Source organism: Protopterus annectens, chromosome 2.part0 (genome assembly GCF_019279795.1).
Source record: "Protopterus annectens isolate FY-2018-M chromosome 2.part0, PAN1.0, whole genome shotgun sequence".
Taxonomy (NCBI): Eukaryota; Metazoa; Chordata; order Ceratodontiformes; family Protopteridae; genus Protopterus; species Protopterus annectens.
The window spans coordinates 1,838,121,752-1,838,141,167 of NC_056728.1; the positions used below are offsets into that span (position 1 = coordinate 1,838,121,752).

The 19,416-nt window shown below is 38.6% G+C and overlaps 1 protein-coding gene across 2 annotated transcripts in view; it reads right to left on the minus strand.

The window, feature by feature from the left end:
* Window positions 1-19,416, minus strand: part of PLEKHM2 (pleckstrin homology and RUN domain containing M2) — a 1,089,177-nt gene that overhangs the window by 332,754 nt on the left and 737,007 nt on the right. For both annotated transcript variants that reach the window (XM_044061870.1, XM_044061869.1), the window contains 2 exons: window positions 3,911-4,001; window positions 1,230-1,294 (listed from right to left, as the gene is read on the minus strand). In XM_044061870.1, coding sequence (XP_043917805.1) covers window positions 1,230-1,294; window positions 3,911-4,001 — 156 coding nt within the window. The remainder of the gene's footprint in view (window positions 1-1,229; window positions 1,295-3,910; window positions 4,002-19,416) is intronic.

Here is a 19,416-nt window from a genome sequence, read left to right on the forward strand (position 1 = left end):
TAAAAGGATACAAGGCCTAAACTATATGCCCTACATGGACCTAATCAAAGCCCAGTCACTATGCTTGGCATCCTACCGACTAAGAGGTGACCTGTGTCTGGCATACAAAGCATCTTCTGACCCATTAGTGATTGATTTACTGCACATCAAGTCAAATAGCATCAGAAATACTTGAGTCTAGGGATCTAAACCTCTTCAGCATCAAAAGAAAGGTTTGGAGGGATAGGTTTAGTTCATAGAAGGTATCACTACTCTGGAACAGACTCCCCATCCATGTAAAACAAAGCTCATCCCTGTCCATATTCAAATGCAACTTGGAACTATGGATGGGAAATGAAAATTTACCAGAGAACTGCCCCCTGTAGTACTAGCTCCTAAATGCTTCATCACATGAATGGGTACACTCAAATTATCTGTAGTATGATCCCAGTTATTGTAATATATAATTATAAACCATGGGATGAGTAAAGCCAAAAAGAAAATTGTCTAGTATTAAAATGGCCCACAAGGGCAGCCAACCTAGTACTTGCCTATGAACCTATAATAGCATTAGTTAGAATGGGATTACAGATCTAACTATAAGTAGCAGAGAAAGAGAGTTATACAAGAGAAATAGCAACATCTGGCTCAATCTGTGATGTGCTATCCTAGCTGGAAATAAAACAGGCACACATGTACTCGCACATTTAATACAATGCAAAAAAGTTGATTTTCCCCCATATTTTTTATTCAGCTATTGGTCTCAAGTACTTTCTCAAACCAAGAAATTAATTCTGCATACTACTGTAGTGTTGCTCATTAGCATTTCAAAACTGCAGGAATGTACATGAAACACCATAGCGGAAGATATAACAAACACAGGTAACTCAATTACTTGCAGCAAATTTATTTTAAATGCAAAGTAATGGCAATGACTTGATTTGTGGATTTTTTTTTCTGCATTCAAGTCCAACCTCATTAGAATCAATTCCAGACATTCACCATGGTCCACATACAAGAGGGATCACAATCTGCCCTACAGGTGAAGGGCTATTTAAACACAATACTTTAAGGATTCAAGCATCAGAGAAAAATTCGGAAGCTGTATCACTATAGATATATGGTTTAACATCAACTCAGTACCACAAGCACATCATAAATGTTAACAGATTTTCATTCATCAGTTGAAATCAAAACACAGGGCACCTCTGCACACAAATATGCATTTAAGTAAATGTATTTCAACTCACTGAAATGTAGTCAAGCTCATTGTAGGATATTGTCTCCTCCACTGAGTATGGCTTTTCAGCTTCTCCTAAATTAAAAAGAAAAGTCAGCATTCACTTTTCAACATGCTAACAGAACATGTTTCACTTTCCATTATAATCTTATACACCCACTGAATAATTCAGAAACATGATTTTACAGCTGCATTGTAACTCATTTTTAATAGGACTGGCAACAGAGTAACAGACCGAGCTGCACTGGTGACTTTGTAATAAAATCTAGTGCAGACTACAGACAACATGCCAAACCACTACAAAACTATTTCACCACCCTCTAATACATCATCAAAAGGCGAGTCTGGATAACATGAAATCAGGAAGTAACTGGATAGTTGTTCAGCATACAGGCTGAGTGAACAAAAAATACACATTTTAGAATACAAAAGCCAGCCCACTTAAGTTGAAGACATAATTATAACATGAAAAAATGGTTAAAAAAACTTTGCATTTGATCTTAAAGACAAGATTATGAATCTCAAAGGGAGAAAATGTTATACTTCCAACTTCAGAGTGACTATAAGTTGTTCATCAATTAAAGGGGGTTTATCTGTGAGCTGCAGTACAATGTACGTGAAAATTCTTTCCAAATGCCTGTCTCTTAGTCCCAAGTCCCAATTAAGGCACTAAAGAACTAAAACAGGTGAAATGCTGAAGAAACTTCCAGTATGCAGAACCTGTTTAACCTATGAGTTAATATCCAAATTTAGATCTGCATTTTGAAAATCTCCAGGAAAAAAGCCATTAAAAGAAATGACACAGACTGAAGTAGATGGAATGATTTACAAACAGTGGACTGATAGGTCTTGCCCATTATGTGCTGCGAGTGATAGAGCAATGCCTCATATTTAAGTACAGGTGGGACATGAAAGGACACTGCAAACAAGAAAGTGGAGAATTGAATGGCTTTAAAAAACAAACAAAAATAAACAGTGGCATTTGGCATTATGCCAGCTGCAATCCAGTCAGGGTGGGTGGCAAACAAAACTGACAGCATTTAACATCACAATTCACCTGCACAATGTGATCATAATGGAACTTTATTTTAACCTTGCAATCATCAGCCGTACCAACCATTATCAAGGCTCAAGGGCACTACAAAGCTTGAGAGATTACAGTGGGCATTAAATAGATGCACACACACTCAAATTATCTGCGAAATTACTTTGAGCAAACACTCTGTACCTCAAATGCACTGTGGCCTTGGATTTGCCAAATGCTTCTGATCTTAAATGCATAGCCGTGATGGCTTGCCAGTTACATGTTGCAACTCTCCTTAAAGGTTCCCCTTTAAACCTTCAAGTATCTATCCAAGACACCTGCAAAATCAGGTATCCTCCTAGAGCACCAGTTTATGGGGGAGCTTCAGTGATGGGTCCTACATTTGAGCTAATGTTCTCCATCAAGTTTAATCTGGCATTTTTTCTCTATGAAAATGCAGTGTTTAACAAACACTAACTTAGTGGGAACTCCTAGAGCAGAACAGATGAAAGGAGCTGCTCAAGGCCAGGGGAAAGGCAGGAGTGTGCTGCTTAGCTATCAGAGGGTCCTCCTCTTCAATCCGCTGATGCAGTAAGACATCTGTTTTATCCAACACCAGGAATCCTCACTGATGAGTCTTACAATCAAGTTGTAACCCATCAGGATGGAAGGAGCTGAAGGACATCCCAAACCCCATGGCTCAGTCCAGAAAAACAAATATACCAAAGGTAGTCTGATATCTGGAGTTAAAGTCAAGACCATACTGCATGGTGAAGGTATGCTCTAATCACCAGGAAGCCACACAGGAGATGTCTGCAATGAAACACTGTAAGAAAGCTCTGGCAGTAGCCGCCTACCTTTTAAATGGCCTCTAACTACAACGTTTTCCAGAAGGTGTCTGTCAGACGTCATAAAAGGACAGTGTTGGCAATCCACTTGGAAAAGGTTTGTTCAGCAACTGTAGTCCCTCTCCTCCCTGGAGTGAAGGAGATGAACTGCTTTGCCTTCCTTATGTTGTTTGCATATCATGGATATGTGGTGTCAGCTCAAGAGTACTTGGAAGTGTAAAGGGCTTTCAATGATTTGTTTCTCCCAGAAAAGAAAACAAGATGATGATACTGCTACAAAGTCCTAATCCTCTCTGAAGACTCACCAGGTGAAGTGACATATGACAGTCACTATTACAGGCGAGTCAGTGTAGAAGTCAATGAAGGGAAGGTGAATTATGCAGTAACCTAAAAGATTGCAGCAGTCAGGTGGAGACAGGGCATAAAATATGATGGCACAACTCAAAAATACAGAAGATAATCTTTAATAGAACAGTGAGAAAATGCAGTTCGCTTTAAAACAGTTTCAAGTTGTAAAATCTCTACAGTATACAATATTATTTTCACAGTTTCCCTTTTTTGTAACCACTGCATGCAATTGCCATACGTCATAAGAATCAGAACATTAAAAATACGTGCTACACTGTGTCCCAGAAACAAAAGTAGGCAAATGGTGTTCCCAGCACAGCGAAACAAGAATGTTGTACTGACTGATTTCACAGTGCTCCACCATTCACTATAACATTATTACTTTTATTCAGCAAAACTACATGCTAAAAGTTATGCAGTTACAATGCTGGCAATAATACAAAGAAAAACAACAGAATCAATGTGCAGTACCTTTCCTGAGTAAGTAAATATAGCAGTCTGTCAGTAGCACATAAAGTAACAGCTGGTTCCCTTCCATGTGTCCCGTGCTCATACGGATCATCTATGTGAAAAAAAGGCAGTTTCACTGAGACAGGATTAAGGCCAACCTAAGGCAATGAAAACCTTTTAATTCTACACACACTAATTTATTATATTAATAAAAGACTGAACATAAACCTAAGAATTTAGAGCAACCAACAATCACCCCCCTGTATAAATGTCTAAAACATACAACTTAAGGGACACACTTGGGTTACACAGCTAAGCTTACAAATGCATTAGTAAGTTAGCCTAGTATTCACCTATGAGCATATGAGAATCTTAAACAATTCTGTGTGTAAAACCCCTTCAGCTTCCCCTTGTAATGCCTTGAATACTACCAAGAGTACACAGGATCTGATGTCTGAGAAAAATATTGGGACAGGTAAGCTGTGTTTAAGTATTAAAGCTAGGCAAGTAAGGGCAACTTCCTAAATTACAGTAATTAGACCTAAGGAGCAGAGGACAGAACTTGGACTAGTCAAGGGCAACTGATATACAATGGCATCACCAGTTCCTTTGCAAAGAGAGAAAGCCTTGACTGTGGCTTGGATGACTCAGGATTGATAAGCAACACGCAATGAATAAAGGCAAGCTAACCCAGTCCTTGGGGGAGAGAGGCAATCCTGTCTGCTGCACTGCTGGTGAACAGTAGTGGATAGGGTACAGTAAGAAAGACCAAGGACATATATGCATCCGCTAGGACCTGCACATGCCCAGTGGTGATACTGCATCAGCAGCCTGTGCAGTGGTTGGGACAATCAAAGCTGTTGAGGGGTGTGAGGTTAGGATTATGCAAAAAGCTCTGACGGCTGCCTGGATGATTGCCTCCTAATACTGGGCTTTGGCCAAAGAGAAATGAACAGGCCAAATGGGTTACAAAATTGCTGATGGTTAGGAGGCAGCAGGGAGAAAAGGAATTAAAAAAAAAAACAGCCAACACATCAGGGAGTTTTACCTTGTTTTGTTTCTTTCTCCAAGGCAGTCAGTTCTGTAAAGGAAAATGTGCCCCAGTACGTTCTCATGTTCGGTCATTTCTATAACAGTTCATGTTACACTGCATGGGCCTTTCCTTTGTGGTTTTTCATTCAGGGTGGAAAAATGCCACTCTAAGGATTACCTCCACTAAAGGTCTCCAAAAGTCTTAAGAGATCCAGTCATATCACCAAACACAGGTCACAGCACAGTAAATAAAAACTGTATTCTTACAGTAATCTGAGCTATAAATACCTTAGAAAATGGGCTTGGATATTCATAGAACCCCAATGAATACTCAGCCCTTTAGCATCAAGTCATGTACTAAGAGAGCCTGTGAAATAACAACAACAATAAAAAAGCAAGTGTGCTTGCTCAAGGCACAAAATCTGTATGTTGTAACTGAAGTTTTGTTTTACAGCTAGCATTTCCCATCTGCTCCCTTACCACAAACAAGCCGTGATGTGCAGTTTGAAAAAATTCCATAAAACAGAACAAATCAAAGACTAGTAGCAATTACAAGAGTTTGTGTGCGCTTGCCTCAATGACAGTGTCTCAATGCGAGTGTGTGCGCGCATGCAAGCATCTTGTAATGTTTGCATTGCATGTGTCTGACAGTAATGAACTGCAATACGTAATAGTGGCTATTACTTATCAAGTCATTCCTGATTACAAGCAGATATCCGAGTTGTACAGAAGTGTGTGCGTGTGGGGTGTGTGTAAAAGTATCTCTCCCCTGGAGCTGGTAAGAATTTGCCCTGTGCATTCTGAGAGCAATGAGCTAAACATTTACTACTATGGTTATTTGTGTCTATCTGATCACAGATACCTGAGGTGCATGCAGTCAAAGTGGCTGCAAATCAAAGCAGTGTGTATATAAACTCGCATGCAAGTGACTTTCCATGTAAATGTTAAGTCTATGTCTCTGAGCAGTTACAACTGTGTGTGTGCGCGCTTCTGTATACATGTGAGACACTGTGTGCCTATAAATCTACAGCTACCTGAGTTTGTATGTATGTATGCAACCCTGTCTGCCTTAGTATGCCTGCACAGAAATACTTTTATAAAACTTCTTTATGTAACATATTTTCTGTGATATCACATACACTAAATCAACTTTGAAACATTAAGTGAAGGAGCTGCTTTACATCAAAAAATATCAACAATTATATAAATCTAATGAAACAAAATAGCAATTTACAGACAGAATATTCTTAGTGGAACAATGTCCTCCATGAAGAGCATTACACTGAAATATTGGACCTTCTAGGGGTAGGAGGCCCTCTGAATGTGGCATCAGACCTCACAATACACCCTAGGTGGTCTGTTATTTCCCTGGAATGCCCTCCTTGTTTGGAATCACACCTTGCTTGAATCCAGAATGGCAATCCAAACTAACACTGAATATATAGAAGAAACTTCACAGACACAGTCAAAAATGGCAATAAAATACCAGCTAGCCAACAGACTGTGTATTTAGATAAACAATATGAAGGATACAAAAAAGAAAGAAAGGTGTACAGTGGAAAAATAAAAGACATTAAAATAGAAATGGCACCGAGTAGAGATTCTTTAAAATTCTGGCAGCTAACTATAGTTAAGTTATTATTAAACATTTCACTTTAAAAATTGACCAATAAAAAAATGATTTTTACACTTTGGTCACTAAAATGGCTTAAAAATGCAACTTTTTCATAATGATGTATGGAGTTTTTCTTTCCAGGTCTCCGATGAAAAAAAGGTTTGCTTTTGCTGACCTACAGTAAATAAACTTAAATAAATTAAATTATATTCTGGAATGTGCTCATTGTGTCCTCATCCCCAAACTGACATTTGAGGCTACTAAATCCACTTCAGTGACGGTCATGTTTTTTAACTTTTTAAGAGAAGCAAAAAATCTTCATGGTTCAATTGCCAGACATTTTTTTAAAACCAGGATACTTGCACTACCTTTGGGAAGGACTGATCAATTTTCTGCAGCGAAAGATAGCTTTTGGGGGGGGGGTGATGGTGTTATTAATGCATAAAGGTATTACATTTCAATTTGCTATACCCAGTTAAATTGAACTGCAAAATAAGAAACTGTTGTATCCAGTGATGTTCCAGAGCTGCTGTCTACTCTTTAGCTCCCTAATTAAATGTCTGCACTCGACATGCCAAGTGCCAACACTCAGGGGGGCGAAAATGAAGAGCATCAAATTTTGAAGATCGCTCTTCTCCTTTAAACTTATTTTTTTGCAGGGAGACAAGCTCGCATCAGCCTCCCCCCCCCAAACTTATATAGAACCAACTTCAAGATCACCATAACTTGGTGAAAAAATGAATATTCCAGGAAACAGCCATCTCAAACTTAATGTATGTCTGTTTTTTCGGACATTGTCTCCATGTTTCAGGACATGCTCTAACAGGTCCCGACATTTCAAATAGTTACCTTACTCTTTAGCACTTGCAACTTGCTTCTTTTTCCACCTTGGAGGCAACACAATTCCAGAGAGACAGATGTGAAAAAGTATGCAAAGTGCAGCCAAACACTGCCAATACAGTTGGCTGAAATGTTGTTTTATAACTTGCTGGGCACTTTTTCTTACAGGTTAGCTGAAGTCGCATGGAACCTTTTTGATCTCCATTACTTTGCAAAATAAACCCATAGATTTCTTGCTTTTCAAAAGCCTGTATGTTAGAATGGATTATACTCCATATACTATACATGCATACTGGGGCTTTGGCTTCCCTTTCCTATTTATACTGTAAGGAATGAAACTAATACCTAGTCTTTTAACCAATACTTCAGCATATGGGTTATTTTTTTTCAGGAACACAGGTTAATGTATTTTTGCCACTCTAGCCAACTGCTAATCGCACTGAGAGAATACACAGCAAGCCAACAAGTTTGGGAATAACCTAAACTCAGTACAGTTTTCATTTTTTGTGCTAGCTTAAGTGTATGTGATGTTTGTTTTACTTTTTTGCATTTGTTTACTGTGAAGGACTGATTAGGCCACAAGAAACCCATTTTCAGCATAGGCTCAGAAAGGAAAGCAAAAAAGTCAGTTTGTAATGCATCGTTCAGGTTTACAGTAGTAATTCACACATCGTACTAAGAAAAATGTTACAAAGCAGCTAACTGGTAAATAAATATTGTTACAGAGATAATTAGATAAGATGGATACAGTATATACACTATACACAAAAAAATGCAGGAAAGAATAAGGGAGCTCAAAGGAAATATTTGCATTAGGTATCTGGTACAAGAGAGCATACATGCTAATGTTGAGTGTAGAGAAGAATTAGGTTATTCGCATGCAAATGAATGTAAGATCTGTATGACCTGACACCATTGAAAGCAATATGAAAGCACTCCTTGGTGAATATCACAGAGTACATTTCCCTTTAGTATTAATGAGCAGGTGATCTGTCAGGTTGTGAGAAAGTGAAAGCTAAACCGGTGCAATTTTCTTACTTAGAAAAAAACAATGTGTCCAGTATAGCTAAGATCAGAACCCCTAACTGGACTGGGCATTTTAGGAATAGTGCTTTGCAATGTTTGCAAATGAATAAAAGCTTGTGATTTTCATGAAAGCCAATGTTACTGTAAAAGCTCAGATGACTGGGCACATAAAACCATCTTTGGTAATGGCTCAAAACATCTCAAATGTCTAAAATTACATCTCAGCCCACAGCAAAATACATTTTTGTTTAAACACAGAGTCAAGTGAAATTGATCAATTTAACCATTTGCTAGTTCTTACAATGGTTACGGAAACAGTATAACTGACCTCCGCACCAGTACTTAAATGACCTCTGGAATCTAGTGAAGGACTGCCATGATCAGCTGGCAAAATACCTACTTTGGCAAGTATCTGTTCGGACATAACAGGAATTCCCACAGACATACCTTACTAAAAGGATACAAGACGTTAGCAATACATCCTATGTGGGCTGCCCTTTCACTATACTCACCCCCAGTATCCTACAGACTACCAAGAGGTTACCTGTGTCTGGCATACAAGCCATCCTCCAACACAATAATGATGCACTTGCTGCATATCAGCAAGTCAAATGCATCAGAAATGCTCAGTCCAGGAATCTAAACCTCTTCTGCATCAACAGAAAAGCCTGGAGGCACAGATACATCTCGCAGAAGACACCACTGTACTTAATAGACTCCTCATCCACATAAAAACAAAGCTTATCCCTGTCCGTATTCATGCACAACTTGATCTATGGAGGGGTAATAGAAAGTTTACCCCAGGACTGATCCCTGTACTACTAATGGACAGAGGTAGCTCCTAAATGCTTTACCCCCGCGTGGGTCCCCTAAAATGATCTATGGTACGATTTCCAGTTATTCTTGGTGAGTGCAATATACTTGTATAATTATCAGTCATGGGATGGGTTAAGGCCAATCTAAAACTAAGTGGAACAGGTTAATTCAAGCACCAAATTGGCCCCCAAGAGCAGCTAGCCTAACAGCTATATAAAGTCTCCTGAAATGAAACTCTTCAGGCATTCAAAATGAAGAGCTCAGGGCAACAGGCAAAAAATGCACCTTAAGATCCATAGGTTGTTTTCCAATAAAAGGTCATGTTATCCCACAGAGAAAGCCGCACAGGTTTCATTTGTACCATTACATGCTGACACTTGCTTTGCCAACATACCTGAAGTGTTGGTCACTGCAGAGTCAGACAGACTAGCATGACCTGAACAGCTGGCAGGGACTTAACTGCATTCCCACGCAAAGGAAGTGAGTATATCCTTATAATTTCTAAGGCCTGGTGCAAGCTAGTGGCAAGAAACTTGGAAAAGGTAGTAAAGGCATACCACGAGAGTATGTAAGCTCCCATTAAGCTGCTGCACACTATGGAAAAGAGGTAAGCTCACTTCCAAATACTGTCACTGCTCTTTCTTAAAGGGTTTTCACCAGTTGAAATTTGCTGATAAAATTACATAGGACACATTTACATTAATCAGTGTTACTGAGTTCTGAGCCCCACCACATGTTTATGTACAGGAGATTATGCCAGAATCTGTAAACGATGTAAGCGTCTATACTCTAGCCTCCTTGCTATCAGATGAGAAACTGTACAAATATGTACTTACACAACCTTACGTAGCAACTTTAGCATTAACAGTGACTGAGCTAAGATATGCTCCTTTCTCACTTATAATTCACTCAATTTATTTTTATTTTATTTATTTTACATTTGTTTACCGGGATAGTTTGACTGGATACATGTCCATTTTCAGTGGAGGCCCAGGGAGAAACGCTCCAAATAGACAAACTTACATAGATTACACAAAAAGTTAGATAACATTAGAAAATATAAAACAAAGTGATTATGTACAATGGTTTAGCAGTGTTCCCTAGTAGGGACTCACAATTCTCATGGACAGACACAATTAAAGAGACGTCAAATTGGATATACAGCTTGGTGACATAGTTGCATGTTATGATATTTACAGATTATGCTTTCAGTTTATAACTTAATCAGGGTTGGTACATGGGCAAAGCCAGTTCACTTTGAGATACTGTTTGAGGTTTTTTTTGAAGAGACTTTTGGAGGATTGTAGGGTTATATAGTTTGGCAACGAAATCCAGGTTTTGCCAACAAAGTTGGCAAACAGGGATTCACCAGCAGAGTTATTAGCTTTGTGGGTTTGGACCACTAGTTTGTTGGCTGACCGTAGGGATCTCAGGTTGCTATAAGGATTAACATTTATAAGTGAAAAGGTATCCCCAGGGTGGTACAGAATTGTGTGCTATTAAGAGCTGACTGAATTGAATTAAGCTGGGCAGTTCTAGCCACTCTAGTTGTTTCAGGTTCTGGCAGTGGTGGGTTCTATAGGTGGAGCCAGTGCTGAATCTGGCAATATGGTTGTAGCTATGGGGCAGCTTACCTAGTTCAGATTTGTTGAGGTTTGAGAGTACAGACGAGGTATATAAAAGAGTAGATAGTAGGTGTGACCAGGCGACTGCAGTCCTAACCAGTGGGGGTTAAAAATGTCTTGTTACTATACAGTGATCCAAGCTTACTGATGGTCTGTATGGTTTTGTTGACCTGTAGGTGAAATTTGAGATTATTGTCTATGATAACCCCTAGAAGTTCGGTGTGTTGATCTGGGGAAATAGTGGTACCATTGTTAGATGTGACAGAAAATGAAAGTGTGGCAGATCTACTAGTGGGCTGAAGAGTAGAAGTTTAGTTTTATTGGGGTTCAGCAGTAGGCGTTGGTTGGCGAGCCAGTTCTCAATAGTGTTAAATGCATCTTGGGTTAGGATTTGCTGTTCGGATGGGGAGGTGGCTCAGCACATCAGAGTAGAATCAATTGCATATTGAATATAGGTAGCTTTAGGGATAGCAGTGTGAAGGTTGTTGATAAAAATAGAGAAGAGTAGTGGACCTAGTATGGAGCCTTGAGGGACACCAAGTGTGAGAGGTAGCTGGCTGGAGAGTCTGCACTGCCAGAGTACCACCTGTTGTCTACCAGTCAGGTAGGACTGAAACCACTGGATTGCATACTTATTGAGGGAAAATAGATTTTAGAGAAAGAATGAGAAGTTCATGGTTGACCATGTCAGAGGCTTTTGATAGGTCAAGAAAGAGGGTGGTGGATAGCCTATTGTCATTCCTGTTTTGGTTTATGACATTAGAAAAGGAAAGGAGGGCTGAGGTGGTGCTGTGGTATGGCCTGAAACCATACTGGGAGTTAGATAGTAAGTTATTCTGTGTAAGGTATTGCATTAGTTGCTTGTGTACACATTTCTCCATTATTTTGGCTAGTTTGGAAAAAATGACAATGGGTATATATAGTTGGATATATCTGTAGAACTACCACCTTTATGGAGTGGGATGACGTGGGATATTTTCCAGAGGGAGGGGATAGCGCTTTCAGATAAGGTTCTGTTAAGGATAGATACGGGATATGCAATAGCATCTAGAGCTATTTGTAGGTACTCTGCAGGGAGGAGGTCAGCAGTGAGGGTGGTAGGTTTTAGTTTTTTTAATAAGTGTTTTGATAAAACTAGTGGATATCGGTTGGAAGCTAAACTGGGGGTGATTAGTGAGTAGATTAGTGGTGTGGTTTAAGTTTGTGGGGGTTAGTTGATTTGCTAGGGACTGGATTGTTTCAGTGAAAAAATTATAAGCGCCAGCTATGGTCTCTGGGGAACTATGGGTGTGGTTAGCCGGGGTTGGGGTGGTAGAATGACTTGGATGAAGTAGTTGATTTAAGCCTGCCCAGAACTTTTGAGGGTTGTTTTGGTGTTTTTGTAGATTTTAGTAGAAGCTTTTTTTTTTATCAAGTAAAATAGATTTTTTTGCATCATTCCTGAGTTGACGATATTTTAGATGGTCAAGTGGGGCTTTAGTTGTTCTCCAGCTGGCCCAGACTCTGTTTCTAGTTTTGATTTTAGATTTGGTATCTTTTGTGAGCCATGTCATGAAACTAAGAAATGTATATTAGGTATGAAAGCTCCATATAAACTCTGTTTGACTGGTGCAGAACACTGATATACAAGTTTCAGGTTCAGACTGTAGTTACAAAGAAAACAAACGGGATCAGCAGGGTCAATTTAGTAACAGGAACGCATACTGTTCTCACAGAATAACTGAGCAAAGGTCAGACTGTTGCAACTTACAGTAAACTGCTGTTTACATTATGTATAATAAATTACTGTAGTTTGGTGAAAAGAAGGGGAATAATGGTAGACTTCGGCCAAAACCCTGCTGAAATTAAAGGGCAACTTCTAAAAATCTCCAAGCAAAACCAATCCACTACATGGATTTAAATATTTTTCAATCATTTCAAGGGTGGTAAACCTAAGATATACAGAATGTTTAGACCTACTATGCTACATCTCATCTCTGCAATACACCGTGCTAAGCAGACTTGGCATCAGTTGCCAAAATATCAATATCTGTTCCATTTTATCCTTTTTTCCAGAGTGTCCTCAATAACGTTTGAGCTATGAAGCATGCTTGTTTTAATATTTTACTTACAAAACATGACCCTGATGTTACATCAAGAGTCAGGATCAGGGTGGATGCCATTTTCTCTGTCTCTCTCTGTTTTTTGCGGAAAATTAAAGAGTGAGGCACAGCACAAAAATGGTTGACAATGGGCAAACTACTCCACACAGCAGCTGATCATCAGGGTTAGGGTCCAGCTGAGACTCCTCCTGTGTACAGCTTGCATATCTCCTCTGCATTCACATGGGATTTTGGAAGGTATTCTGGTTTCCTCTGATAGTCAAAAATATGCTGACAGGAAAATTGATGAGTTTCTAAAGTGCCTATAGGTATTTGTGTGGGTATCCTCTGCAATCAACTGGCATCCAATCCAGAATCAATTCTCTGTCAAACACTTGTAAGTGATGGGACAGGCTCCACCTTCCCTGCTACAATAAAAATGGATATCGAATAATGAATTGGGAGGGTCTAAATCTAGCATAGTAAGTCTAAAATACATGACAGAAGCACAAATTACACCTTTTCACAATTAGCATGATACCATAAACAGAGCATCACATCTGTGCCCATGAATAGTCACATGGCAAAAAACGTAAAAAGATCATGCTGACAACCTAAATATAACTTTTATGCACTAGAAAATCACATGCAAGCAAGACTAAATTGAACAGAAAATGACCTTTTTTCAGATTTAATGATCTTTATTTCCTTACCATAAACATCCCAACTACTACTGTGCAATCTTCATGCATGGTGCACTTAACATTTTCTTTTACTACTTCAGCGGCATGTCCTTTATTATCTATCTTTCACTAAATTAGTAAATTAGGTACCAGGCCAATACCGAAGTTTCCACCCAACTTTAAAACATTACTCTCTTTAGAACCTTCTAATTAACATTATTTAATTTTTCCTCTTCTATTTCAATCAATTACTAGAAATAAATAACATATACAAATACACCCAACTCTAGCCCCAGCCCCATTTTAATGCTCTAGATGCAATTTCTCACTGGTGTCTTATGAACCCTTTCTTTTTAAAACTTGTACCTGTAGATATTAACTCTTGCCAATTATTCAGTTTCTTTCATTTCGTATAACCTTTCACTCCAACTTCCTTTTCTTCTCCTTATTTTGTTCATAAGATCCTTCACCTCCTGCACTGTTGGTATGCCCCTCCTTTTCTAGTTTCTTCTTTTTTTTTACTCACTCCCATTAATAACCCTATCAAGGCCCTCCTCTCCTTGGGCATTCCTTCCTGATAGCCTAGCAAAAAAAAAATGTTGAAATAATGTGTGTTAATATCCATTAATACTTTCAATGTGATTAATTCATGCTCTAAAACTTTCCAACAGCTTGCATTCCCAAACGTATTGCTTGCAGGTCTCACTAACTTCTCTCTGACCTGCTCCTAATCTAGTCAGTATATAAAAATATATGTGCAGACATTTCCAAGCAAAGAACCAACATTTTCTAGCCTTTGTACACACTCTTGGGACCATCATCATCTCCCTCTATTCCTACGTAGTTATTCCCTGCCCTAACTCTTTCGCCCATTGCACCCTCAGTTCTTCCTCTGTCTGCTCTTTATTTCCTGTTATCCGCTCTTTACTTTTTTTAAACAATCCTCTCATTTCATTTCCCATGATTCTCCTCTCCATTAGAAACTTTGGCATACCCCCCTTCCCTCTTTCACCTTCTTATGCCATTTATTCCAGCTCAACTTCAGCGCATGATAATCCCATTTTAAAATTCCTGTTCAGCTGGTATTTGTACTGTATTTGTTGCCAAGTTTTAAGTTGTCTCCTTTAAGTAACTGACTCCCATATTGAACTGTATTTTGTTTCCTCTTCCATATCTATAAATTTCTTTTATCTTTCACATACTTTCTCAGGCCTCCAATTTCTTTCTTTTCTTTCCATCCACTTATCTCTCCATCCAATCAGTCTTGGTTCCTTCATCCATTCTTGATTTCACTCTTTTGCTGCCCTTCCATTAATGATGTTACAATATCTCTACCCCCTGCCATTCCTTCTCCTTGTTTCTCAACATTCTTTTCCACTCTGGGTCATATTGATAGTCTAGCTCTCCTAAAATATTTGTTAATATACAAGCGAACAAAGTGTCTTTCAAATCTGGCACTCCCAAGCCCCCCTTTTCTTTGCCCATCACTAATTTTTCACATTTGATCCTTGCTTGTACTCTGTTCTATATAAAGTCCCTACATACTTGCTTAACTTTTTTCAACAGCTTTCCTTCTGGAAGTCTCCAAAACATTTAACCCAAATATACAAAATGAGGCATGGTATACATACAGTGGATATAAAAAGTGTATACAGCCCTGTTAAAATGCCAGGTTTTTGTGATATAAAAGAATGATACCACAATAAATCATTTCAAAACGTTTCCCACCTTTAATGTGACCTATAACCTGAACAATTCAATTGAAAAAACAAATCTGTTGTTGTCTTTCAGCTTTTCCTGGTTAGGGGTTGCCACAGCGGAACTCCGGTCCGCTAATGATTGGTAGTTGATTTTTACGTGCCGAGTTACCAGCCCTGACGCACAACCCAGGTACGCCCATTCATGCACGTCTCCACACAGAGAAAAAACAAATCTGTTAAAGGGAAAAATATAAATAATAAAAAATGTACAATAAGCTGGTTGCATAAGTGCGCACACCCTTAAACTAATATTTTGTTGAAGCAGCTTTTGATTTAATTACATCATTCAGTCTTCTTGGGTACACACCTGTCATCAATTAAAGAGACTCTAATTAACCCCAAATACAGTTCAGGTGCCCTGGTAGGATTTTCCTGACATTTACTCAGTTGCCTGCTACAGCAAAAGCCATGGTTCGCAGAGAGCTTACAAAGCATCAAAGAGATCTCATTGTTGAAAAGTACCAGTCAGGAGAAGGGTACAAAAAAATTTCCACAGCATTGGATATACCATGGAACACAGTGAAGACAGTCATCAAAAAGGGCAGAAAATATGGGGCAACAGTGATATTGCAACAAACTGGGCGTCCCTGCAAAATTGATGAAAAGACAAGACAAAAACTGTTCATGGAGGCTGCCGAGAGACCTACAGCAACACTGAAGGAGCTGCAGGAATTTCTGGTAAGTACTGGTTGTGTATTGCATGTGACAACAATCTCCCATATTATCCATATGTTTGGACTACGGGGGTAGGGTTGCAAGACGGAAGCCTTTTCTTACACAGAAAAATATCCAGGCCCGGCTAAAATTTGCAAAACAATACATCAAGTCTCACAAAAGCATGTGGCAAAATATGTTATGGACTGATAAGATCAAGGCTGAACTTTTTGGCTGGTTTGGCACAAAAAACAACACCTTACATCACCAAAAGAACACCATCCCCACAGTGAAGCATGGTGGTGGCAGTATCATGCTTTGGGACTGCCTTTCTTCAGCTAGAACTGGGTCCTTAAGTCAAGGTGGAGGGAATTATGAACAGCTCCAAATACCAGTCACTTTTGGTCCAAAACCTTCAGGCGTCTGCTAGAAAGTTGAAGATGGAAGAGGAATTTCACCTTTCAACACAACAATGACCCCAAGCATGCATCCAAATCAACAAAAGAATGGCTTCACCAGAAGAAAATTAAAGTTTTGGAATGCCCCAGCCTGTGCCCAGACCTAAATCCAATAGAAAATCTGTGGGGTGACCTGAAGATGGCTGTGCACAAGAAATGCCTTTGCAATCTGACAGATTTGGAGCGCTTTTGCAAGGAAGAGTGGGAAAATACTGCCAAGTCAAGATGTGCCATGTTGATAGACTCCTACCCAAGAAGGCTGAATGCTGCAATTAAATCAAAAGGTGTTCCAACAAAGTATTACTTTAAGGGTGTGCACACTTATGCAACCAGCTCATTGTACATTTTTTATTTTGTACATTTTTTTCCCAACAGACTTGTTTTTCAATTGAATTGTACAGGTTATAGGTCACATTAAAGGTGGGAAAGTTTTGAATGATTTATTGTGGTCTCATTTTTTTATATCACAAAAACCTGGCATTTTAACAGGTGTGTGAACTTTTTATATCCACTGTATGCAATACCTGCTCTTTCTGATCAGAGTCCAAATTTAACATTTTCTAAGTCTCTGACTTTGTATCCTGTCAGTTGTTTCTTTACATTTGCTATTCATCAATATCCCCAGATAGCTAATCGGCTTTCTACATTCAATCCATCATTCTCTCTTCTCCAAATAGCTCCTCAAACACTCTAATATAGTCTCTGTTTTATCTTTATTCACTTTATATCCTGCGATTTTTCTAAAATGATTCAGAATATTCCATGACACCTTGTTATCCTCTTCTCATTTAATCATAATGAGCAAAATATCATCTACATACACAGAGATCTTTTCCTCCTAGCCTGCCCATTTAAATCCCCCTTGTATCGGATTCTCTTATCTAATTCACTAATGGCTCTATGTAAAGTACAAGCAACAATGGAGACATGGGCATCCCTGTCTGGTACCTCTCCTTACCATCACCTCCTAATCTAGCTCTAATCTTAATCCTTGCAGTCACCCCTCCATAAAGATTCTTCAACATACATATCCATTGGTCTAGCAAGCCATATTCTTCTACTGCCCTAAACAAATATTCCAATCTTACCCTAAGTGAAGATGTTTTCTTCATCTAGAGACAGAATCCACTTCTGCATTTGTTTGATGACCCTCCGTCATTATAAGCATAGCTTTGATCAAGTTATTTGTAGATCTACATCCTCCTACAAATCCTAAGCATCCTTATTTATTTTTCCCCAATACTCTACTCAATCTTCCTGCCCGAATCTGCATGAAACATTTATAATTATGATTCAATAAAGAGATTGGTCTATATGAAGGTGGTCTCATTTGGTCCTTGCCTTCTTTACAAGTAACCAATACGATGGCCTGTTTCCATGATTTGGGAACCTCTTTACCACTAAAGACCTACATATAATCTTCCATCTTTCTAACACCTTCTCATTCTGTAGCTCCCAGACCTCAAATGTAATTCCATCGCTTCCTGGAGTCTTCCCTTTTGCCATCTTATCCCATGTCTGCTTTATTTCTTCTCTCTCTATAGGTTTGACTAATAGCTTTTTACTCAATTGCATCTCTGCCATCCTTGATAAAGGCCATTCTGTATTCCCCGTTCTATCTCTCAGTCCATTCTCATCTTGCTCCCCATACAAGTTCTGGCAATAATCTCTAAACTTACTTAATACATCTCACAATTCAACAGCTGATGCCTCCTCGTTAGTTGCCTGTAATCTAAACATGCCTCTCTCTACCTCCTGTTTATAGTAGTCATAGTGCTAGTACTCTTGTTGCTTTAAGATTCTCACAAAAAACATTTTGTTCCACCACTTTCTTCTTCCATATTTTCTCATCCTCAGCCTTCTGTATCTGTTGAAATAAATTTCTCTCAAATTTTTGTATTCCTTTATTTACCTTTACATTTTTCTTTTTGGACCCAAAGCAATTCTTTATTCAACTCTATCCTCCTTTCATCCATCCACCCATAATCTCCTTTCTTCTGCCATCAGCCTTACCTTTATTACTCTCTCTTTTACCCGATCTCATCCTAATGCATCTACCATATTTTCTCCTTTCCATTTCCTTCTTTAACCAATCCTCCTTTCTCTTTCCCTAACCAATTCACCAGAACTCTCCATAACCTATCTAGTTTTGTATTAATGCTTAAAAAAATTTTAATCCTATAGATGTATGATCTGAATAAATTATCGGCTGAATTATGAGCTCAATACTTCTGTCTTGCATATTATGAATATGCTCTGCTGAAATACAACTTATACCAATACTTGACTGTGTTAAATCCAAGTGAGAAGAAAGTATATTTTGCTTTCTCTTCCCGTTCTCTTGCACAGTACCATGTACCGTACATCCCTATCTTCCTCATATATTCAGATAAAAATCTTCTTTCATCTTTTTCATTCTTGGCCCTTTGTCTATTTGATCTATCCTGTCCACAGTATTCCAATCTTCTATATATACTACTATCCATTCTTGAAATCAATTTCTAATATCTTATTTCTTTTACCTTTGTATGTAGAGGAAGGTATATCAAAACTACTGTTAACTTTATTCCTTTAATCATCCCTTTTATCCCTATTACTCTACTTGCTCATCTTCCAGTCTTCCCATTATCTCTAACAGGCAAGTCCTTTTTACTAAAATTGCTGCTTCCTTCATTATTCCCCAGCTCAAACTTATCATCTGGTTATAACCTTTTCCCTTTAACGTTTTATGATCCTGATTACTCAAGTGAGTTTCCTGCAAAGCAGCTGCTCGTGCCTTAAAATCCTTTGTATAGTTTAGTGCTCTTTCATTCTTGTTTGTTTTCTAAGCCACTGACATTCCAAGACTTAATTTCTATTGTTATTTTTTTGATCTTGCATTACATTCAGTACTACTCTGTCTCTTTCAGATAGTGCTACCCACATGCAGGACTTCTC